The 25058-nt window shown below is 32.2% G+C and overlaps 1 protein-coding gene across 2 annotated transcripts in view; it reads left to right on the top strand.

Moving 5' to 3' along the window:
* Positions 1–25058, top strand: part of LOC123699951 (ATP-binding cassette sub-family C member 4-like) — a 33447-nt gene that overhangs the window by 3806 nt on the left and 4583 nt on the right. Inside the window, exons 2-20 of one of the 2 annotated variants that reach the window (XM_045647018.1) lie at positions 16717–16851; positions 17116–17320; positions 17565–17790; positions 18125–18222; positions 18348–18545; positions 19213–19339; positions 19959–20108; positions 20591–20784; positions 20866–21030; positions 21110–21247; positions 21511–21678; positions 21867–22010; positions 22690–22913; positions 22990–23120; positions 23553–23762; positions 23883–24113; positions 24204–24310; positions 24532–24655; positions 24802–24972. In XM_045647018.1, coding sequence (XP_045502974.1) covers positions 16717–16851; positions 17116–17320; positions 17565–17790; positions 18125–18222; positions 18348–18545; positions 19213–19339; positions 19959–20108; positions 20591–20784; positions 20866–21030; positions 21110–21247; positions 21511–21678; positions 21867–22010; positions 22690–22913; positions 22990–23120; positions 23553–23762; positions 23883–24113; positions 24204–24310; positions 24532–24655; positions 24802–24972 — 3146 coding nt within the window. Of the gene's footprint in view, positions 1–16716; positions 16852–17115; positions 17321–17564; positions 17791–18124; positions 18223–18347; positions 18546–18786; positions 18914–19212; positions 19340–19958; positions 20109–20590; positions 20785–20865; positions 21031–21109; positions 21248–21510; positions 21679–21866; positions 22011–22689; positions 22914–22989; positions 23121–23552; positions 23763–23882; positions 24114–24203; positions 24311–24531; positions 24656–24801; positions 24973–25058 lie in introns of both variants that reach the window. The other variant, XM_045647010.1, reaches the window with a different exon arrangement.

Raw genomic sequence — 25058 nt, 5'->3', positions numbered from 1 at the left:
TGTAGTTATAAGATTGTTCGTTTTTACATTGAAATTTATACTTTTTTAACTTACCTCATATTTTTTTGTTTCACGTATTTCAGCTTTCCAAAAAGTAAAATAAAAAGAAATATATGTGCCCATCAAGGTTACTGAGGATTACGACCCAGAAAAAAATACCTTTTTAAAAATAAACTTTGTAAAGTTAGCTGAAATTTGTGCAAGGCTGCTATAAACAGTTTTTCTTTGATGATTCTGGCTTGAAATTGACCCGTCGAAGCAACGCGTTTAAAAAGAAGATCTGAGTAGCTAACAATTTGGTAAACAGCATCTGATGCAAAACACAACTTTCCTCTATTTACAAAGGATGTTAATGCTATACATCGGTTCATATCCAAGCTTTGTAGCCAAAAATTATTTATAACTATCATTCTATACCAATTAAAATTGTATGTACCTACCTATAAAGTATTACCATAATATTATAATATAAATACTGTTAAAAATATATGTCGTTATTATTTATAGACCATGATTTTTAGTTTTTTCTATTTTGAAAAATCCTGAATTTACAAACCAGCGTGGTCACTCGACAGAAAGAGACAAAAAACATGACTGACGTCATTGAATGTCATAGTTTCTTGTTTCAAGTTAATGGTCATAGTGCAATCTCCAGTGTATTAGAGGATATAAGCTTCTTGATCTAAATGAATACGACTTCACCTGTACACTTTCCATAAAAAAGTGTTATATTAAATTATTGGAACTCTTCACCACAAAGTATTAATTTTGTAAACATAATCCATTGTATTTAAAAGTCCTCTGATTGCACATAGAACACGCAACATAACATTTTTAATTGTTGTTCTTAATTTTTATAGCAAATTTAATGTCATGTTATAAAAGATTGCTGATTACTCACATTCTGTAATTTATAAAATAAAACAAAAAATTACCACAGCATCCATTACACCTTCGCATGTACACCCTGACCGCCTGCTTGATACAGTGGTTGACGCGTGAGCGTAGCACCGAAGGGACCTGGATTAGATTCCTGGTGGAGACGAAGAAAAAAAAAGTCTCGGTCTGGTAGGACACAGAAGGCTAATCACCTACTTTTCCCTAAAGAAAATCGATCAGTGAAACAGATGTATAATGCATCTGCCCCTTACCCCAATAGGTGACATGGGACTTCACTTTATGTACACCCTACAATATGTTTTTATATCAGCTTCAAATACGCTTTACGAACAAGTAAAATTAGTAGCATCATAACTTATAAAAACCTGATCCTGTCCTTATAAATTCAAATGGATTATTGTCCTTCTTCTTCTATGTCCTAGCAAAAACTGGAACGAATTCCCTGATCTCTAGTCTATTTTTAGCGTTCTAAGATCACATTACCTTAGCGAAGGTGCATTTACCTCTATGAGCATCGTTTTTATTCTATAAAACCTTTATAGTATTGCGTTTGGACTTTAAATAGCTCGCTCATTAGTCGGGAACAGGTCTGAAGCGGGTATTTCATCCCGAGGGCTCCGTGCACCCCGCCTGTATTATTTTAACCAGCGACGTCTAGACATGCGCCTTATCCCGGCCCTTCACCTTAAATATCTATTACATATACAGACGTACTCTATCTATCAAGAGATATTTACTTATAAAGTAATGTGTTTTATACGTGCTGCCGGTTACGATATTGTGTATTTAAAATTTAGGTACAATTTGTTCTGTCTCGATCTGAGTCTCCATATAAGTATACCTACTTGAATAAAATCAAACTAGATTCATTTTCTTGAATGCTAATTAATTTAAAAAATGCGAAATCTTTTAATTTTCTTGAATAAGAGAATTTACGGAAAATAATATTAGTTAATAAACAAATCTAATATATTAAACATTATCGTATCAAGACTATTATTAGAATATTAATATTCAGTATAGTTCAGTAAACAATTTATTTCCATGGTTTTTAGTTAAGGTAGGTCATTAATATCACACATTAATAATATAGAAATTTCCAATTGAATACGGCAGAAAATTCAATGATACCTCAACCAAGGTTCATGACACAGCCCTCCTTGTTTCATGCATAGTTTTATGTCTGAATTTTATTTAATTTATTTGTAATAAAATTACGTAACGTTCTGATGTTTTGGTAGAGTGATATAATGATCGTCGCCGATTTACAGCCATCCAATTGTGCAAAGAATAACAAATCCGCGACTGGCTCACCTTCTTAGCATACTATACTTCCGTGCAACCCAGTTCTACATACAAGAACGTGGAAAATTTTATATAAATCACTCCAGTGCGTGTTTTGTTACGGATTTTTCAGATAACATTACATATTCTTTATTATATAATTAAATGGACACGAGTATATAAAATATTGTTTTTGTTTTAATTATTATGGTATTTAATTTTAATATTTACCTTGCATTGACTAGTTCATGACCTAGCTGGCTATTTGTCATATTATATTAAATTTAATTTCATTTGTAACCTTTGTAAAATATAATACCTACTTTAATAAATTAGATAATATTATCGTGTTATAATTTTTGTAATACAGTAATCTAAAATATATTGCGTTAATGATGAATACATACTCTACAAGGTTTTATATTTGGGTGTTTTCACATAATATGCCGATTTGGAAATATTTGAATTAAATATTTACCTTAACAGTTTACAGTTTAAACATATGTTTTCACGTAGGTTCAAGAACATCCTCTGTACAATCCATATCTATACATATAATAAATCTGTAGAAGGGTCAATTCTGTACATTGAAAATATTGAAAAAATAAATACCAGGGGGTGTTACTGGATCGATACTAAACCCAAATATGTAATTAAAAAATTTTTTGTCTGTCTGTCTGTCTGTCTGTATGTGAAGGGATCACGTGAAAACTAACGGTTCGATTTCGATGAAACTTGGTATAATTATACCTTATTATCCTGGGCGTAAAATAGGATACTTTTTATCCTGGAAAAATACGTAGAAAAAACTTAATCTTAATTTTTCAGTTTTATCCATAGACGTTGTTCTGTAGAACCGCGAACACACGTTGCGTATTATTATAGGCCTAGCCGTATTTGGGTCCAATAAATATTTATAAGATGTCATTGTCAGAGTTACTCAAAATGGAGAAATAAACCATCCACGCGAAGACCGACATCCGCGCGGACGGAGTCGCGAGCGGAAGCTAGTAAATAAATATATCTTTATGAAAACATTAATGAAAATTGACTCTATGATCCAACCTGGCTAGGAAAAACATGCTCTCTACCTGTTCCACGATAGTAATATTTCTTGTGATTTGGACTTGTTTTAAAATTGAATAAGTCGAAATAGTACACGAACCCAGGGCAACCAGACCTGATAGCTGGAAATTGGCTCATTGACCAAGCTAGCGGGTAGGCGTAGAATGGTAGCACATAGTAACACTACCCAATCGTTCACATTTCATCCGTTAGAAAATAGTAGAGGTTTGGCGGTCCTGGGATCTTGCTCTAGAAATTTTGACAGAAAAGGTATTGTAATATTGTGAAGGAAATTAATAAGCGCTTCAATTAAGTGTTTTACACGTTTTAATTTAACATCTAAATCGCACCAACTTTTTAATATCTAAATCGCACCGCATACAACACTACTTTCTTCACACGTCACTGAAATAATGTAAATACGTACATGGAACCAATTCTTGGAAATATCAATTGGTCGCACTTTTGAGAAATACAGAAATCGTTTATGAACAGTGGTAAATATCAGTTGTTTTGATACATGATTACCATCACTTTGCGTCAAGGTGCAAATACGCAATAAGAATTCACATTAAAGGAAGTCCACTAAGATCATTGATATAGCCTGTGATACTATGTTAAGTGATTATAAATACATATACGAGATTTGTCATATACAATTCCTAATAGCTTTTTGTTCACGTGTCACATGTATGATTAGCTCTAATCTAACGGTGTGTAAATTAGAATATTCGGAATTTATATTACCAATTTCAATGTCTGAACCGGCTACAGTCCATGAATTCATCTTTTTTTAATGAACCGAAACCACACACAACTGTCATGTTGACGCTTAAAACCTGCCAATACTGGCGTCGTTCGCGATTCTTAATTCTTATTATACCTACCTACCTAAAATAATTATTAATTTATTTCTTATCAAGTTACAAAACATGTTTTCTAAGAGATATTCAAATTTAATTAGAGGCTCTTTAGCCAACTTGCGTGTTATGCTAATAAATTCAATCAAAATTGTATAAACAATGACCATAAATTATTATAAGTGAATTACGCATCTCCAGAATTGTACATAATATTGATTTTTAGTGTCAAATATTTTTCATCATCAGAAGGCTGACCTTGTCTAAGTGTAATTATTTACATAACCAAGGGATTCCAAGAAAAAGGAATTCGTGAGGTCGTCAATCAGTACATTTTGTCATAAATACTATAAGGTCAAAATGTTACGCATTGGATAGAAATTGTTATATAATAAGCAAAAAACTGTAAATTTTCAGCTTGCTTACTTTGCACAAACAATATATTTGCAGAAATAATTATGATCTTTCGAATCAACTTTAATAGGATAATCTAATTTTAATTATATTAGCCACGCGCCACTCCATTTTGGGTATGTTTCATTTGACGCAATTTTAATCTATGGTCGTTATATTCACATTAAAAACCACACTCGTTCAAATACCATTAATAAACTCAATTAATCCCTCTTCAAAGAATCAGAATATCTGCGATCAATGAGTAATATAAAATAAGATTATAATGTGTTCTATAAAACAATTAAGTGGGGTTAATCCCAAATTTTATGAATGACATTAGTAAATCTGATGAAATTAACTCGTGTTCAACCTACCCCGATGCGGAGATAAGTTTAATAGCATTTAATTAACAATAGATTTAGTGAGTAGTCTCGACCAAAATTTCGTTAAGTTTGTTCGTTACCAGATTTGATATAAGTAGGTATTTAGTTACAGAATGTAAACTACCGATACCAAAGTTTCTGTATTTATTCCCCTGGTCCATTTTGATACGTATATCTAAAAATGAATTCAATAAAGAGCACGATAAATTACTATGTACCGCTTCTCTGATGTCTAATGCATTAGGTACCCAAATCCAAAAAGCCAAAATTATGAATATCTCCATAAATCAAAACATAAAATATGAAAATGCGTGCTGAGACTGTTGTTCCACAAGGTATAGTGAAACAAATAAATAAAAGAGCTTTAAATTAGCATAACCCAAAAAGGAAGAATATTGATGAGATACCTATATCGAAGGACACCTAAAAATCTTGTACCAGCAAAACCTTTCAAATTGCGCACCCAAAAAGAAAAGAAATGCATTGATTAGATATATCATGCGTTCCACAAAACCTAGTACTCCCAGCCAATGAGGCAACAAAAGGCCCGCTATCCTCTAATTCATCCGTTCCGGGTAATTGCGATTACATACCATCTCATTGGTTAATGTGTGACGACGGTAAGGCACATCGATGACTGTCTCGTCGACACAGGAACCGGACAGTCATTAACCAATTCAATGATAGAACTTTGGATTCCACTGTAATGCTTATTAATATTGCGTGTTAAAAACATACTAGCGCATTGTTTGTTGTGCGTTCTTAGGCACAAATTGTCATTCCTGGTTACTGCCTTATTCCTCTCTCTTAATCTAGTTCTGAAAGTGAAGTTAAGAAAGCACAAGATGCCTCCGAGGCTTTTCAACCAATTGGCATGATTATTTTTGTATTTCATAGGAAATTATTGTAATTTTCCCATTTTAGAATCTGGCTTGTTGCCCCCCTCTACAGAAACGTCAGTTTTTTGTAGTAAAGGTTATGTTTTGTAGTAAGGTCTTTTTCTGACAATAAATTAATTATAGCATAAAAAACTGTTCTGTAAATACGTGCACAAAATTGCAGACATTCATTAGTACGCAGAAACGGAATAACACCACTAGCACTTCTACAATTTGTTTAGACCAAGTGCAATTGAAGTCACATGTTGAGACCAATTTCACAATAAAATTACACGTACCTATGACACATTATATCTTTTGGTTGACGTATTTGAAGGTAAAACTGTACATTATAGGGCGTGATTTTTTTGTGGTAAGCTACACTAAATATGCGTAACAGAAACAAGATGGAGTAACTTTCTATAGTAATTTTTTGATTTTCAAAAATTCGTAACTCAAAAACTAAAAGTTTCCTCCGTGTGAAATTTCAGATTTAGGTTCCCTATGACAATAGCTAACCACAAAAAAATCTACGACTCTCAACTCCACGCCCTATAATGTACAGTTTTAGTAGAAGATCCGAACATAAGTCGGTGTGATAATAGAATGAGACCAATTTTGTAATAAATTTAGTCTATTAAAAAACTGGTTTACTGGGAAAATCCTGGATAGGACATTTTTAATGAATTATAAAAAAACATTTTTTTTATTAATTGCAGTATCAAGATAATAAAAAAAATTATAATAGACTTAAAGTATGAAACCTACTGAATGTGCAGTCATAGTCGTTTTCTAATATTTACGTTTATCCCGGTAAATATTCGTTGGCCAGGAATTCAAAATATTTTTAACGAAATAAAATGAATTGCAAACACATCATTTTTGTAATTGTATAAAGTTTTGTATTATATATTGTTTAACTTTCTTCACAATCGAAGTCGACTTTAATTATGTTTTGTTAATAATATTCGTGAAATGAACAGTGCAAAGATGAGTAAGGACGCGGACGGTAGGCAGGTAAACGTTTTAATACCTAAAATGTCTCTGAAATTAAAAAGAAAAGAATAATTAACATTTGCATTCAAAGACCCTAGATTAAATCACCTGCGAATACATTCTTTTAAAGGTCAATTTTTAAATTACATAATATGGGGTTTTTAATTACATAATATCAAGCCTTTAATGTAAACAAAACAAAACTTTTAACACCTTATTATAGATGCAAGCAGCTAACTAACCCCTGAACTATTACAATATTGAAGAAAATCAATCATCATAATTTCACATAAATGAGCAATTAAATTGACTAGTTTCTATTCAGATGACGCTTATTTCACAACTAATCGCCTAGAAAGAAGCAACAACAAATCCGCATTAGTATCGATTTAGTTATTATGTAAAGTCGTTTATTTAAATAATCCAAAAACGAAAGTTTATTTCTTGCGGATCCTAAAATGTTGAATTTCGCTAAGTCTACGTTATTGCCCCTTTAGTTACAACCTTGTGCAGAAGAGAATTAATACTTTGAAATTTTAGTAATTTATATATTTTAACCACTGACGCGGACGTAGGTAGGTATATGAATAGGAGTATTAAGATCAATTCAGTTTCAGACTCTTGGAAAAATAAATTCGTTAACTCTTAGACGCTTGATCACTGCTACAGTCTACAGATAGTAAACCACGTAGTAGTAATGACGCCATGTGACTGTAGCATTTATTCTGGACAACCTTTAGGTCATCAAAGGACTCTCTTGTACAGTTAGTATCGGGTTCTTTCCATTATAAAGCAGGGAATATTTTTTTTACAAAACTGCCTTTTCTCTTGAAGTCTCGTGTCATTTGACAAGTTGATGTGTGCAATCAATACTATAGTAATATAATTTGTCTGGTGGGGCATTTTCCGTTATGCGGCTCCGAACACGCGGGGCTCGTCCACGACACAAAGGCCTAGAATCTGCGCGAATGGGAAGTACTAATCAAGGCGACGAACGACTTGTTAACTCTTTACATTATGTACGAGTATGTATACATAATACAAGTACCGAGCTTAGTCATAACGCACGCAGCCAGTTGTGTTGACAAGCATCCAATACAGAGAAGTGTACGTTTATGAAACAATCAAATTATCCAATTAGTCCATTGTAAAGTTACATTTGGGGTCGCATTTTTTTAGAGGACGCAATTTTATTTTTTACAGCGCTCCGAAGTGAGTACTATTTTTCTAAAACCTTAGCTATTGACTTAATGGAAAAATGTTGTACATAAAGTTGTTCCTCAAAAAACAATATACAAAAATGGTCTGATACCATTTCTTCGTAAAATGATAAAAAAAAGTTTCATTGAAAAGTATAAATAGCTCTACTTTCTAAACATTTTCGCTTATAACTTTTTTATTTATAGTTCTACGACAAAAAGTTACTGGACTAAAGTTGTAGAGAATTTAATTTGCAACAAATAATGCTAACAATTTTTTTTATCAGATAAATAGTTTCAGAGATATATCGTAAAAACCATTTCAACCGCTATTTTCAAGATGGCGGCCGCGGGACAAGGGTGGCGACTCCACAAACTTGGCGATAGCTTCACACTGACCCCCCCTACACATCAAAAAAATAAAATTGCGTCCTCTAAAAAACGCAAGGTTAGGCCTAAAAAATGTAACATTTCAATGGACTAAATTATTGTTGCAAAATATTAAAATTAAAATGGAATTAATATTGAATCCATTTTAATTTTCCTATAAAGATTTTCTTCTTGCCGATTTTTAAGAGCCTTCCTACTCCCAATTTAAACGAAGTGCGTTTGAATTATGTTTGTTGAAACATATAATTTTTTCCCGGATTTGTAGATTGTGTTTGTAGTTAGCCATTTTCATGTTCTATATTTGAAAACCTGAAAGCCGACACGAAAGCCGTAACAGTATGCATTTATGCATTCTTGCTTTCACAAATATTACACTATGCGGAGACACGCTTTATTTAAATGGACTGCTATAATTATTTTAATTAAAGTAACAATATTAAGTTGCACGTCGGTTCTCTGGTCAGTTGACGCGGTGTTCCATGTATTCATGCATACTTCCATCGCTATGTCATGATTAACGCTTTGCGTCGCCACATTAATATACAACATGCCTTCCCAAGAGCCCGTCACTTGACGCAGGTGAAACCTTTACATAACATCATGTAGATAAACATTGAATTTTAAGTGGTTCACGGCGACAGTGAACTTAGATTTTATAACGCAACAAAGTGAAATTTTTATCTAATTACGCATATGTAGAGTCGAAATATACAAATTTATACAATATTAGCTTGAGGATTAATGTTTAGAAGAATAAATTCAATTTACAAAAGTGTAAAATAGATTATTAAAATATTCACGAGTGTTAAATTCTTCTCCTCTCTGTTAGGGAGGAATTCGATCATCAATACTTTCAAAGACCATCCGTTTAGCTGCGGGCTAAGAATGATAAGAATGCATGACTTTAACTTGGATTTAGATATATTGTACAAAGAAATGAATCTTTTATTATATATTCTTGTTAATAAATAATTTTTATTGTATTATCCTTATAATTGAAATAACTGATTAAAATTACAACCATTAATGGTGTTATACAACTGTACGTTGATTAATAATGTACGTGTGTATTACGAATGAACACTTATTCCATCGTGATACGTGATTATCACACAAGCAATAGGCATGACTGATGACTCATACAGTGTTGTATACTAAATTGGTAATTATGTAAATATTTCAAGCCTTTTAGCATTCAGTTCACTACCTTGTCCACTGAACTTCTAATTATTAGCCGTCGTCGGTACTAACCAGAATTATAGTGACCCCAGTACTGGCGGAAATTGCAGTCGGCGGTTAATTCCTAGAGCATATTATTACAATACAAAATGTTCTGCTTTAAATTATTTTTATGAATTCTTCAAATAATACCTACTATATAAAATAAAGTCTTGGATATAGTAACCCTGCCATTATTTTTAAAGCAATTTAATAGTCTACATTGTACGTGGGATACACACATTTTTCATCCCAATTTTAAAGACTACGTCATTGTTTGGTAATTTGAATTTTAATCAAACAATAAGGGGATTTATTTACTATAAATTAATTGATGGTAATTCCTAGGTACTTTAAGGTAAATATAATGTAAATTCAAATTAATGTATAGATTTTATAACATCTTTGGCGTCGACATATTTTATAACAGATTCGGCGTCTATGTGAGGCACCATTTTTTTTTTTTGGATATTGAAAAATAAAAATGAAGTGCAAAATGTAGGTATTTATTTCCGTAACTTTATTAAAAATTCGAACTTGATTGGAAGATTCTGAGGCATGCTGACCATGGATTGGTTTGGAATCAAGGGCTTTGCTATTTCAACAACCAATGTTTGATAAATTATTATAATGTGGAAATCCCTCAAGGAGGCATTAAGTTAACAGAATAATATAAATACATATTTTGGCATTAAAACATATAGAAAAAATGTTAAAAGTAATGAAATGATTTGATACAACGTAAAAATGTAAAAAATAACCAGATCATTGCAAAAATAATCTAATTGGTAAAACTATATCAATAAAATTAACATTTTCAACGTTATTTACCTACAAGTACCTATTGAATATTAGGTACTAATTCTAAGGTATCATCTATTATCACACGTATGAAAATACAGGCAAAACAACAATTACTTATTGGAAACACTGTTTTCAGAAATCGCACAATATCAAAATATTTCAAAACATCGAAGAAACCCATTGTCACAATAACGTAAATATATAAAGTACTCATAGTAAGTCGGTAGTGTCATCTGACACGGTGTATTGACCTTCGCTACAAACAAGTCCATGTGACTACATCCTTATTTACGTAGTAAAATCGATATGAGATCAAACAAATATGAAAAAAGCTCGCGACTTTTTAAAACCCAGGTTCATGACCAACTTTCTTTATTTGGAAATTTACTATATCGTACTTAAAAAATAAAGACAGATGGATATTATACATTTAACCTCCTGTTCTACTTTTCTGTCTCGTCTCAAGTACCTACTTGTACTTATTTTTCCGACTATTCTCTCTTAAGAAATCTATTGATCTTTCTGAATTTTATATAGGAAGAAATTTAGTATTTCTTAAATTGCCTATACTTTCTGCAACCATACAGGTAGCTTATGCTTCTAAAATCTTGAATTATAAAAGTAACCTTGGTCTTTAAAAAGAATGTCCTTAACTACGAATCTCATTATTAAAAATAATTCAATAATGTCAGCTTTAACGAACTTGTTTTATGTTGTATAAAATATGAAATAGGTACATACAGAACTGTAATATATTAAAGGACAGAATGTCAAAAAAACTGGAATCTCAACATTTTTTATGGTGATTAGGGTTCGTGTCAAATAAAAATGTTAGCTACGTAGTAATTCGACACCAGACATCGCGGTCGTCTTTTTGACCTTAAAAAAAGTAAATTATATTTGATCGTTTTTACAAACAACATAAAATAGTACTCTTTGAGTGTCTGTAAGCAATCAGTCGGGCAAACAGCAGAGCTTGCAAAGTAAACATAAGGTTTTCAGGTCAGACAGTTGTTGTCACGTGCAGGTGCATCAGACTAGAGTCATCTCGTGTAGCCAATACAATCAGACACACATGTTAATAAGTCTGGGGTTATAAATACAATTGTATAAAATTGTATCGAATTTATTAGAATTAACTTTGAATTTTCTTTACACGATAAGGCTTATCTAAGAGAATTGGAAAAGCCATTATTATTTTCCGGCTAACTATTGCAGTGGATAAGACCTTCAATCTTTTTAGCGAACCACATTTCCTTTATTTGTACAAAATTCTCAATCAGTTATAAAAAATATTTTGAATAGTTCAGAGACCTTTCTAAAAAAACTATGCCAGCATATTTTCGTGTACATGTAAATGCACTAAAATTATAATACCTATCGCATGTATCAATAACTAAGTTTGCACACATAATAAATAAAAGAGCATTGAACAAGTTTAGTTTACCTTGATTCTTGGAACGGATTATATTAAAATAGGTACCTGGAATATCACTTAGCGCTGTGTATTATTTTTTCCATTGAGGTAATATGAATATTGATGTTTGGGCATTTCTGTAGAATTTACTTTATGCAATGTTATGACGCAATTTGTTATGTTTATTGACACTATTAACATTCGCATGTAACTGATACACCTTCATAGAAAAATAAATATTGGTTACATAATGTTTTAAAGGAAGTAGGTACCTAATATTAATCAAACAAGAGCTTCATAAGAAATAATGAAAAGGAAAGGATAAACCGTTATCCATCGATTAGCAATTATAAAATCACGCAATTAAGTTATAATACTTTAATTATATCAAATAAAGTCAATTATTAGGAAAACTATGTTATTACAATCGGTATACTTTGATTGATCAAGGCCAAATTAAACATAATTAATAGTGTCATGCAGCTTGACATAGCTGACAAATCTATTCCGTTACCTTATTAATTAAATACTAATAAAGTCACAATAAAGTGCTAGACCGAGGCTAGGACGAAGGTGTTTTTGTAATTTTAATAAAATGTCATCCCAATTATCTTTTTATTATAATAGAATACAAAATAAATATGTAGATAATAAAGAAAATAGAGTGAACTATATAACAACAAATTTTACACTTTTAAATGTGAAAAAAGCAAAAAACTGCATAGTAGAACAATTCGAATGAATAGTATAGAAACTTCCTATTAAAAACCAGTATTTTTATCCAACGACAGACGTCATTATGACGTATTGACTGCGTTTTAAAATCAATAGCCTTGTTGAGGTGTTTAACTATTGGCGTTGTTTCTAGTACACAATATTTATTTCGCCAAATACTGATAAATATAATTAAATATTTGCATATTTTGGGTTAGAATTATAAGTAAAGACTAAGACGCGTTCTCCAAAACCAAATTATATTTATTTTGCCATTATTTGTGCAGGTGCGATGTGCAAATGTATTGTTTTTACCGACATGTATCAATTTATTATAATTTAGTATTCACAGAAATCATATCGACTACAACATTTTTAATTTTTATACATATGAGATTTGTTTTTCATATTTTTGATAACTGTATTGAAGATATAGTAGGTATTTTTTTAACAAAATGTTCTTAGTACCTACTTACACATGCACAAAATTTGGTTATTTAACCAATTTTGGTACTCCAAAATTTTCTGATATATTTCAAAATACGGGAAAAAAATATCAATAAATATAATTAAATGGTAATATACGGTCAAGAACAAAGAAGATAAACAAGAAAGATAATGAATTATATAAAATACCGGTACTTTTTATTCAGATTGCATTTTTTCCAAAAGTATGATAGTGAGCTTCATGGGAGTTTTACTCTTGCGTTTGTCATGTATATATCCATACGTTCATTCAATAAAATTAGGCTGTCGCAAAAGAAGGGTCAAAAAAATACTGTGCGTTGGATTGGCAATAGAATTAATCCTTTTCCGATAACTGCGTTAAAAACAACCGACTTCAAACTTGCACTTGCAACATTTACAAATACAGACAAAAATGCTCATAAAATAAAAACTACTGGGCCTATCCGAATAAAATTTTTATGGGACCAATTCGACACCATCCCGCATCGAACAAAAAAAGAATCACGTAAATCGGTTTAGAAACCTCGGAGTAATCGGTGTACATACATAAAAAAAAACATACCGGCCGAATTGATAACCTCCTCCTTTTTTTTGAAGTCGGTTAATTAAGAAATAAAATGGTAAAAAACCTTAGAAGTGCGCTACAGTATTCATGAGCTTACATAATTATTGTTCCTGATAATAATATAAATTTGCATTTAAAGCTCAATCGGCAAATCAACCCATATTATTGTAGCACAAATGGTGATCACATGACCCGCCGCTTACCTCGCCACGTGACTACCTGTCGAAATATGCAATCATTAGTAGGTATGTTTGCTAATTCAAATTTATAACCGAACGAGGAATCTGAGCATGCAGGTAATATTACAAAACAAAACAATACCCGATAACATCTACGAATGAGTAATATTTTGTGTTTATTTTGCCTATGTAAGCTTTTAGGCTCTACATTTTATATGATGTTATATAGTATCATTTTCACAATTTACGGCCATAGTTCAATGTAATCGTGAAAATCTTGTTTATGTTTATAGACAAAAATTTCACATGTATTGTGACATAAAATGCACTTCAATGTTTTCAGGAGTTCGTAGAACATGTCTATGCTAAGTGCTCACCAAAATCCCACACATGTGTGATAAAAACTGTAATAATAGCACAAGTCAATTCTGCAATAAAACGATTAGAATAACATTCCGCTATGTTATGTTAGCAAAGATCAAACTTTACCCATTTATGAGCGTCAACACAATCGTCTATTTACTTTCTTCGTGTTAATATGGATTTGCCGCTGACATAAGTGTGCCGCTAACTTGGGAACGTTCATATAATACCGGTTATCACTTTTATTCATCAGTTACTAGATGCGCTTTCACTAACACTTTATTTACATATTATTTTACGCCCAGATTTAAACAAGAATGTTTTCGAATTTGTATCATCAATCATTGACTTGTTTTTATGTGAAAACGCAACTTATTTAACCTTTAATTGATATTTACGAAATGGAAAGCATAAAAATTATAAATGTAGGTATGAATGGACCGGTATAAGTTGCGACGTCATTGAAACCAAAATTAATTGTGTATGTAAATATTATTGTTTACTTGAAATATCAAATGTCTATAGATATAGGGCTAAGATATAGGGTATGTCAACAGATTTGATTTGTTTCTTTTGTCCGGGATTTTACAGAGTTGTCCTTGCATCTCTCGGGAGGCCAATAAAGTGTTTTACATTTATAAATAATTATGCACACCAGTAAGTTTTCGTTAAGTTATTATTCGGTAAATAACAAGTATATAATAATATCATAATATTATCTATTTAAATTATTTGTCGTATGAATTTAAATGCATTGAAACAAAAAAATGCAATTTCTATATATACATAGGTAATATTAATAATTTTCACGTGTAAAATTATACAAATATTTATTTGAAACAAACTTCACGTTAATTGTTTAGGTACGTAATATTTAAATCTAACAGTTAATTGATCACACGTGGGGCAATTATAGAAAAATGATAATAAATTATGATCTTATCTCAAATCAAGGAAAAGCAAAAATAATATATTAGCAAATGTGAGTCAGGAATGAAAATTAGGTAGATATATCAAGATACTATTAGATTAGTAATTGTCGACATTATAATTTACTTGTATTTTTGTACTACATCAAAGTAAATATTTAATATTTAGACTGAACAAGCCTCGTTCACTTGTAGGCAAAAAACCGAGGCCAATCATGAATGAGTCGTGACATCGTAACCTGCTAAAAGCTTAACATGGTTTTATTTTTTTAGTCGTCCTCGCTGTATTTGTTGAAGAATAAAAACTTGCGAGATCGGATTCAAAATTAAATGCAAAAGTAATTACATTTCATATCCCGACTGAAGATGTCCCGTTAGTAAACTCGATGTAAAACAAGTTCAGGGTGAGAGGATACGTTATCGCCCTACCTAAATAATCCGATGCAAGCCCGTTATAGGTACAGTTTTTTAAGACTCGACATACAAACCGAATTATGCTTCAGTAATTAATTACAAGGAACATCAGTACATTCATTGGGAAGATGACGAGAATATTAATTAAAAATAATAACAATGAATGATTTATATTCCTTTATGAATTTTATATTGTAACATATATTTTTAGTATAAAGATTTCTGCGTATATTATTAATAAATATTGTTGTTAGATTATTTTATTCACATTGCAGAAAAACTAACTAAGAGCTTTGTGCTACTGTTTACCTCAATATTCGTAGACGGCATCTACGCTAAAACTTTCACAAATACAATCAAGTTACCTATTCCCAGTTAGAAGCTTTGCGTGTTTTAATGGACATACCTATATTATAATTCTAATGATTACATAATTATTGTGAATTAATATTAGTGAAAACTAAATCTGAAAAATTAATTCCTGTCAATATTTAAAAAGTATAAGTGATAAAATATTGCCTCATCCTACGAACTATGACTCGGGTGTATAATAAAACAATACTTTTATTTAGTTTTAATCTTAATTTTGCGTATAATAGGCGTTATAACGAAGTAGGTAGTGCTCCAATTCGAGCTTATAAATTCATCGAAACCGCAATGCGCAATACGAATTCTCACAATACATAAATTATAAGATTATTACTAAACATTATGCAGGAATTACATTGATCCAAGATGTGTGATAGATCGATTGCGTTAAAATAAATGTTATTCAATATGTTTAATTGTATATTAATACTTCAATTAACCATATATAGGTATGTATTAATGTACCCATTTGTAACTACCAACTTTTTAAATAATTTGTTAAATACTCGTTTTTAAACAACTTAAATAAATACATGTTTATACCTTTTACTTTAGGTAGATTAATAGGAAACGTATTTAAAATAAAAAAATAAAAATAAAAATTCTTTATTGACAATAGTTTTACATTTTGAAATTTCCTATCGATTAATTGTTTTTTGTTTTATACTTTTGCTACCTTTGAGTTAAAAAATAATTTTAAAGAATGACACACGTCAGTGGGTTAAGGTCGATAAGATGCAATCAGCTTTATTATTATCTATTCTTAGTGACATTGAATTTAATACTACTTGATGATCGCTAGATTTCCTGATTATAGCCTATTTCATTTATCATGTCCTACCACTACAAAAGCAGTATAGCAGTGTCGTGATGATAAATCCATGTAGAATAAAACTTTGTATTGATGTGTATTGTTTGTTTACAGGAAATGGCTAGAAGAAATCGCTTTAGCAAGCAAGCAGGGACGAAAACCGTCTCTTCTGCGTGCAATGACCAAGACATTCTGGTTGAGTTATGCTCCTTCCGGTGTCATGTTCCTGATACAGGCTCTCATCCTCAAGTAACTACCTTATAATAAATATTTTTTCGTTATTAATACTCTTGCTAATATACCTAATGAATAACTAATAGCCTTAATTTACATACTAGGTACACATAAGTTGCATTATTATATGTTCTTTTTGTTACAATTTTCTTATCAACGTCCTTTCCTTTTTTTCAGAGTGATACCTAATTGTTTTAAATAAAAGTACCCAATAAAAAAGTCACTTTCGTATTTTAAAAGCATATTATTGTTATCAATAAATTACATTCCTCGTTTCAGACCTTTCCAGCCTGTAGCGTTAAGTATGATGTTAACCTACTGGGAACCAGGTTCCACTATGACTTACCAGGAAGCCATATACTGCGCATTAGCCGTCATCTTCATGTCACTAATGATCGCTTTTCTGAACCATCACGGCACCTACTCCACTCAACAGTTTGGAATGAAAGTGCGCATTGCTGCGTGTTCACTCATCTACAGAAAGGTCAGGATCAGTTCATAAAATATGTAATACCGACTCAAATCATCACAAATACTTTATTGAGACTTCAAAATAAAGTTCATTATATTCAATTATAAATTAATTCTGTGCAACGCGGTAGTACTTAGGTATGCACGTAAAACAATAAGATTTGCAAAATTGAAACCGCTCGAGCTCGTACGACTTGCAATTATAATAAATCACGAGCCAGAAACAAGAATGTATTGTATGTTATTCTATATCTCAGGTAATGCGGATGAGCTCCGGTGCCCTAGCCCAGACCACGGCTGGACAAGTGGTAAATCTTTTGTCGAATGACGTGAACCGGTTTGACTACGCATTCATCTACACTCACTTCATCTGGCTGCTTCCTCTGCAAGTGGTTTTAGTCTGCTATCTGATATACCTCAAGATCGGTTATGCAGCTATAGTGGGAGTGGTCGGTATTGTGCTGCAGACTATACCTGTTCAATGTAAGTGGATTGAATTAATGTACCTAAATCCAATGTATAACATTTTTATCGTAGATCACCGATATCAGTTTATTAATGTTCCTCTTGTAGTATGCGAATAATGAGAGCGGATAGGTTAAACTGCTTTCCTATTTAGTCAGGCAGTTCATCAGGTCTAATTTGAACAGGTGTTTAAAGATGGCGAGCAATATTTGTTTTCACACAGCTTGTCCTTGTCAGTTGTCTCGTACGAAGAAACTTGTCGTTTTCTTGTGTGAATTATAAGTACTTAAGTTTATTTTTTAAAATATTTATGGTATGGTACATATTTCTGTTATTTTTAATATTCTTTTAGCTTATATGAGTAAACTGGCGGCACGATTGAGAATGAAGACAGCTGGCAAAACAGATGAAAGAGTGCGAATTATGGACGAAATTATTAACGGAATGCAGGTAATATTTCGGAAACACAACGTCATCTAGTGTTATTAAATCCTTGATTTCTTTGAGGTTACCTATGTTTTTATACATACTACATACGAGACAGTCTTTGTTTACAAAATTTTATTTAATTTTAGGTTATCAAAATGTATGCCTGGGAAAAGCCATTTGAACAAGTGGTGGCCATGGCCCGCAAGAATGAAATTAGCTGTATCACGTCTGCTTCCTACCTTCGAGGGGTCTACCTCAGTTTCATGGTGTTCACAGAGAGATTGACTTTGTATACAACTCTGCTTTCATATTCATTATTCGGTTATCAAGTTACAGCAGACATTGTAAGTTTTGATAATTATTTTATCTATAAATTTATCGTTATTCCTATACCTATTCAAATCACTATTATATATTCATACTTGTTCCATCTATTCAAAAGAGCAACAATCATTCCCCAATATATTTTAGGATTGTAACGAAATAATTATATATTGTCTTAATAAGGACAATACAGATCGATAAGATTGTGTAAAATGTACAATAGGTGAGTATGTGGCAACATTTCAGTGATCTAATTTACAGGTTTTTCCTTTGGCGCAATTCTACAATACACTACAAGGCACTTTATCGATAATAATGTCGAATGCCGTATCGTTTTTGGCAGAGGCGCTGATATCCGTACAACGCCTTGAGGCGTTCATGTTATTGGGTACGTGAGACCTACCCTGGTCTCGGAAATACTATGCATGGAAAGCTACGCAATAGTCATGCTATTACTATTAAGCAAAAGTCCAAATTATAGCGGAGACTTTTATTGTTGATAACCCTTAAACTACTTATGACAGTATCGGCTTGTATAATATACAATATGTTATATGCCATTGCATGCGTAAAAATTGAGAATCTAATACAGAACAGTTGGAAGAGGTTAGCTTGTAGTTAGAAATGTTTGGAAGTCGAAAAGTAGGTAAACTGAATGAGTATTGACCACTTATGTGGTTTTCACAGGCTTTCCCGATGGCACAAATGTTCAACATCCTCCAAGCTTCATTATCTATTGTGTTGCCAATGAGTCTTTCTATGTCACTAGAGTCTTATGTCTCCGTTCTTCGTATACAAGATCTTTTATTATTGGGTACGATTTTAAATAATTTCTCGAATTGTGGTCCGTCTGAATTTTGAAATTTTGTCTTTGGTATTGGATTGAGTGTTCGCAAAAGTGTTGTCTATGGTGTGCTTTACTGCTTATGGCCGTTTATAACAAATAATAATTAATGGGTTTGTAAATAAAAGTTTGCATGTTACTAATCTGTATGTGGCTAATATACTAACATAATAATAAAATATCCTGTTAATTAATATTTTTTTATGTTTATTAAAAATATGTTCACATAATTATGTTAATTATTATTTTGGTCAGCATTAATTATTGAACACTTTATGAATCAATAAATTACTATGTATTTAGTCTAAATTTACATATAAGGATGTAAACAATCATTTCCGATAACTTTTATGAAGATGTCAAGGCTGGTTATAAAATAACTACATACTTAATATTTTGATAAAAGCCTTCATGGTATACGAAAACATTGACTAAGTATCACTGTTATCAATGCACTTATTAATTCATAAATTGCTGTACATTAACTGCATAACGGGTCACTTTAAAACACACTATCTCATTTGATTGAATATTGTGGTATAATTCAGGAATAACATGATGACATTAATTTAATATTATAACGGAACAGATGAACGAGAAGATCTCCGAAGTGTAGCAGGCGTTGATATCGCAAAGCTTGTGGAAAACGTGGAAAATAAGAAAATGAAAAACTTACGTGAGTTGGATCTCTGCCCGAACACATTCAAAAAAATTGACGAAGAAGGCATTTACAATCCAGGTATAAAAAACTTATTGACTGACTAATGTGATTAAATTCCAAAACATAACCATTTATCATCGTATAACATGTTTATCATAAGACATATTATCATTATTGATGAAAAAAAGCTTTGACTTACAATATATATTACACGGATGTAATTCTCCTCGCAGTTATAGTTTATTTGTACATACATTTTCCCAGCAAATCCCAAAGGATCCAAACAAACAGTCGAGCAGTCGAATCGGGAGAAATTCAGTGCTGAATGTACATTCCATTGCTTTGTTTACGTACAACAACAAAAACAAAGAAATTTACAGTATTATGGGAAAAAATCGTAGGGATCTATTTTCTGGGTAGATATCGTAGGTACCTACTCGTTGTCTCATTCAATGTTTCTTTATAGTTCAGTAGATGATCTAAAGATAAACCTCCGGCAAATTGACGGGCATAATAAACAAATCATTTTAAGCGTACCTATAGGTTTATTCAACTTATAGGTTTTGACTGCAACGAGAAAGGATTGATTGCCACATCACAACGTGCTATACCTTTTAATTCTGACGATGGCATCGTCATCCAAGATGTATCTGCCCAATGGATAGAAAATGGACCTGTGATATTACGTCATGTTAATATTAATATTCCCAAAGGAAAACTATGCGCAATCATTGGTTCAGTTGGATCTGGGAAAGTGAGTTTTTTTATGTATATTATACATTGTCTTTTGCATATTTTGACATGTACCTTAACCCACTTTTTATTGCATTTTCAGAGCTCAATTCTACATTTACTATTAAATGAATTACGTGCGACAAGTGGCCGAATATATCTTTCCGGACCCTTGTCCTATGCTTGCCAAGAACCCTGGTTGTTCGTCGCTTCTGTTCGGCAGAACATATTATTTGGTTTACCTTACAATCCTAAAAAATACAAAGAGGTAATATAGCAATGAGCACATTAAATGTATTTCTTTAAAATAGATCTATAACATTGATTTATATTTTTTTTGTATCCAGGTTGTAAGGGTGTGTGCACTACAAAAAGATTTCCAACAGTTTCCTCACGGAGACCAAACGCTAGTTGGAGAGAGAGGTGCCTCTTTATCTGGTGGTCAAAGGGCACGTATTAATTTAGCAAGAGCAGTATATAGACAAGTAAGTATTATACACCACATTTTTTTGAAGTAAAACTTCTTTAAGTACGTTGAGAGTAAAATTTCAAGGTCGCTTCAAAGCAATACCGTCACGTCATGGAGTAAGGCGACGATTTTGGTATTTTTGAATCTTGCCACAGAAGTTTCACTTCTGACTCGTGTGGTCAGCACACACGCGTCTTTTTTAATAATAGACATCGTTTAACTTTTTTTCACCTCGTATTACCTTTTGTATGTTGTTTACATATATTTTTGTACTTCTAGGCGGACATATATCTTTTAGATGACCCGCTATCAGCCGTGGACGCACATGTTGGCCGTCAATTGTTTGACGAATGCATTAACGGATATCTACGTCACACAACGCGCATTCTTGTTACTCATCAGTTACATTACCTTAAGGCTGCCGACTATATAATTATTATGAATAACGTAAGTACCTTATCAATTATCTACTAATCATATCTGTAACACTAATCTTGTCATGAAAATCCACTTAAAATAGGCAAGTAGTTAAAATATTTCCGCGTAGAAAGAATAATTCAAATTTGACTTTTATTTTTAAAATTTTTAAGGAAGCAACCAGTAAAATTTTATATCGTTTTCAATATATTTTTCAGGGATCAATAGAAGCTCAAGGCACGTTTAATGAATTAATGTATTCGGGCAAAGACTTCGCCAAATTGTTATCAGCAAGTCAGGAGGACGATACCAACCCTGATGTAGAAAAACCTCCCCCGATGTCCAGAAGAACTTCCGCCAGAGTAAGTTATTATTTTCATGGGTAGAACTAAAATTGACGTTCAATGTGTTATGTTAGTGTTTAAAACTCATAATAGATACGTCCGTTGACAAAAATATACTTTTCAATATTAAGATGAGCAGCTATTTGAAGTGAAACTTCTTTATCGGTTGTAAAAAAAATTTAGTGTAACATTTTTTAGTTACGCGTGACATTTTTCCGTTACGTGCCATCTTTTTCTTATCCCTACCTCGCTTGATTCGACGTATTTCTGTAAAGTTGCATATAGTAAATTATTTTTTGAAAAATAAGGTCATAAAGAAGTTTCACTTCTTACGTGTGTACACGTACATATTTTTTTTATTTTATAAAAAAAACTCACTGCTTATTAAAAATGGATGAAAATTATTGGTTGCATTATAAATTGTAAGTATATCCTACTACTATTATAAAGGCGAAAGTTTGTAAGTATGGTTGTATGGATGTTTGTTACTCTTTCACGTAAAAACTACTGAACCGATTACAATGAAATTTAGCACACATATAGAGGGTAACTTGGATTAATACATAGGATAGGTTTTATGCCGGAAATCCCGGGAACGGGAATTATACGGGTTTTTCTTTGAAAACGCGGGCGAATCCGCGGGCGGAAAGCTAGTATGAAAATTAACGCATTACATATTTAAATATGTAACTTTTAGTTGTCCACGACAAGACGACCTTCACTCGCTGAATCAACAACTGGTTGTGAAATGCCAGTTCAAGAATTGGAAGAAGAAGAAAGAGAATCAGGTTCTATGGGATGGCATGTCTATGGTGCTTATCTCAGAGCTGGGGGGAAAACTGGTCGCCTGTTGTTTATGGTCATCCTTCTGATAATCGGCCAACTATCGGCTACACTATGTGACTACTGGGTAACATTCTGGTAAGATATTCATACAAATTAAGACATTTTTTGTCGTAGAAAGCATATTTTACAATATTATTTTTCAATTTTTTAGGACTAATGAAGTAACACGTTCAAAAGAACGAGAAACCAACAGCTCAAACAAAGATTACAATGCAATAGAAGCTCCTGAAAACAGCACATTCAGTTTCACAAGTTACTTCTCGGGAATTAAACCAGAATCAAGTAAGATATATTTATTTATTACGTACTTTCTTAGTCCATACTAATATAATATACTTAATATTATATTAAATATTATTAATCCATACTAATATTATAAATGCGAAAGTAACTCTGTCTGTCTGTTACTCAATCACGCCTTAACTACTGAACCTATTTGCATGTGGTATAGAGATATTTTGATACCCGAGAAAGGACATAGGCTACTTTTTACCCCGGGAAATAGGATAGGTTTTATCCCGGAAATCCCACGGGAACGAAAACTATGCGGGTTTTTCTTAGACTGCGCGGGCGAAGCTGCGGGTGGAAAGCTAGTATCTACCTAATAAAAATAAACCACTGCAGTAAAAAGAGGATGTATGTTATTATGATTGAGGAACATATTACATTCCATGATTTTATATATCAAAAATAAAAGCGCTGTATTTTTTTCAGATTTGAACATTCATGCCTACATCGGTCCATTGAACACCTCTCAGTATTTGTACGTGTATACGACGTTGATTATTTGCTGCATATTCTTCATAACAGCCAGAGCCTTCATGTTCTTCAAAGTTTGCATGACTGCATCACGCAACCTCCATAACGATATGTTCCACTCCATGCTTCGTGGTGTTATGCGTTTCTTCGATGCAAATTCGTCAGGTAATTCGATAAATAATAATCAATAAATTCCATCAGATCAAATGCGGAATCATCTACGTACTTCTATTTCATGTAAATTTTTCGAATTCTGTTACTATTTTAATGTTAACTTTTTTTCAGGGCGTATTCTTAATCGCTTTTCAAAGGATATCGGTGCTTTAGATGAACTACTGCCTCGTTTCCTTTTGGAATGTATTCAGATTTACCTTGTGATGTTCAGTATATTGACATTAAATGCTGCTGCGTTGGTCTGGACTCTGCTACCGACAACTATTATTCTTCTGTTGTTCTATGTTATTCTGCAAATTTATTTGAAATCTGCGCAATCTATCAAACGATTGGAAGGCACTAGTAAGTTATTGCATATTAATTTGATCAGTTTAATTTGCATTCCATATTATGTTACGTATAAGTACTCATCCCGTTTTCATCTTCTTGTAGCGAGGAGTCCTGTATTTTCTCACATGTCTGCTACGCTTAATGGCATAAGCACCATAAGATCTTCTGGAGCACAACAAAGGTTGATCCAAGAATTTGACAGATTCCAAGTAAGTTTAACTCACAGCTTAACTAAACACTTAATCGTTCGTCCTATGATAAATTTCATAGTTTTGCGTAGTTTTATAAATTAGGATAGGTATCATGTAGGAGTTCAGTTACAATATTTTATCAAAAAATAATTGCTTTGTCTTAATATACGAATTTAGGGATATGATTCAATTAGGTATTCAATTATAAAGAAATCTTATAAATGCATAAATATTTTCAGGATATACACACTTCTACATGGAGTAGCTATCTGGCAAGTGGTGTCACTCTCGGTTTTTGGTTGGATTTCATATGCGTTCTCTATTTGGCCATCGTCATTGTTGCTTTCCTCGTTATTGACAGCAGTAAGTAATTTTAATACAAGTGACTTACATACATGATAATAAAATTTGTATGAGATACATACATATGTGTAAAAAAGTTGTTCAAATAAATTCACTCTAAATCCTAAAATGTGCTGTGCTACATAGCTACTTTATTTTTATTTCAGAAACAATTTTCTCTGGCAATGTCGGTCTAGCTATTTCCCAAACGCTGATTCTTACTGGAATGCTGCAATTTGGCGTCCGACAGACTGCCGAAGTTATTTCTCAAATGACAAGTGTAGAAAGAATCCTACAATATACCCACATTGAACGAGAAGCACAATGGGAAAAAGGAGGTAAAGGCTATTTCATTTAGTGTACGAGTGTTAAGAGAATGACAAAGAAATGTCCATGAATCTTTTCAAACATTCCAACTGAACTA

This window comes from Colias croceus, chromosome 2, assembly GCF_905220415.1.
Source record: "Colias croceus chromosome 2, ilColCroc2.1".
Taxonomy (NCBI): domain Eukaryota; kingdom Metazoa; phylum Arthropoda; class Insecta; order Lepidoptera; family Pieridae; genus Colias; species Colias croceus.
This window is presented reverse-complemented; position numbering and strand designations above follow the sequence as displayed.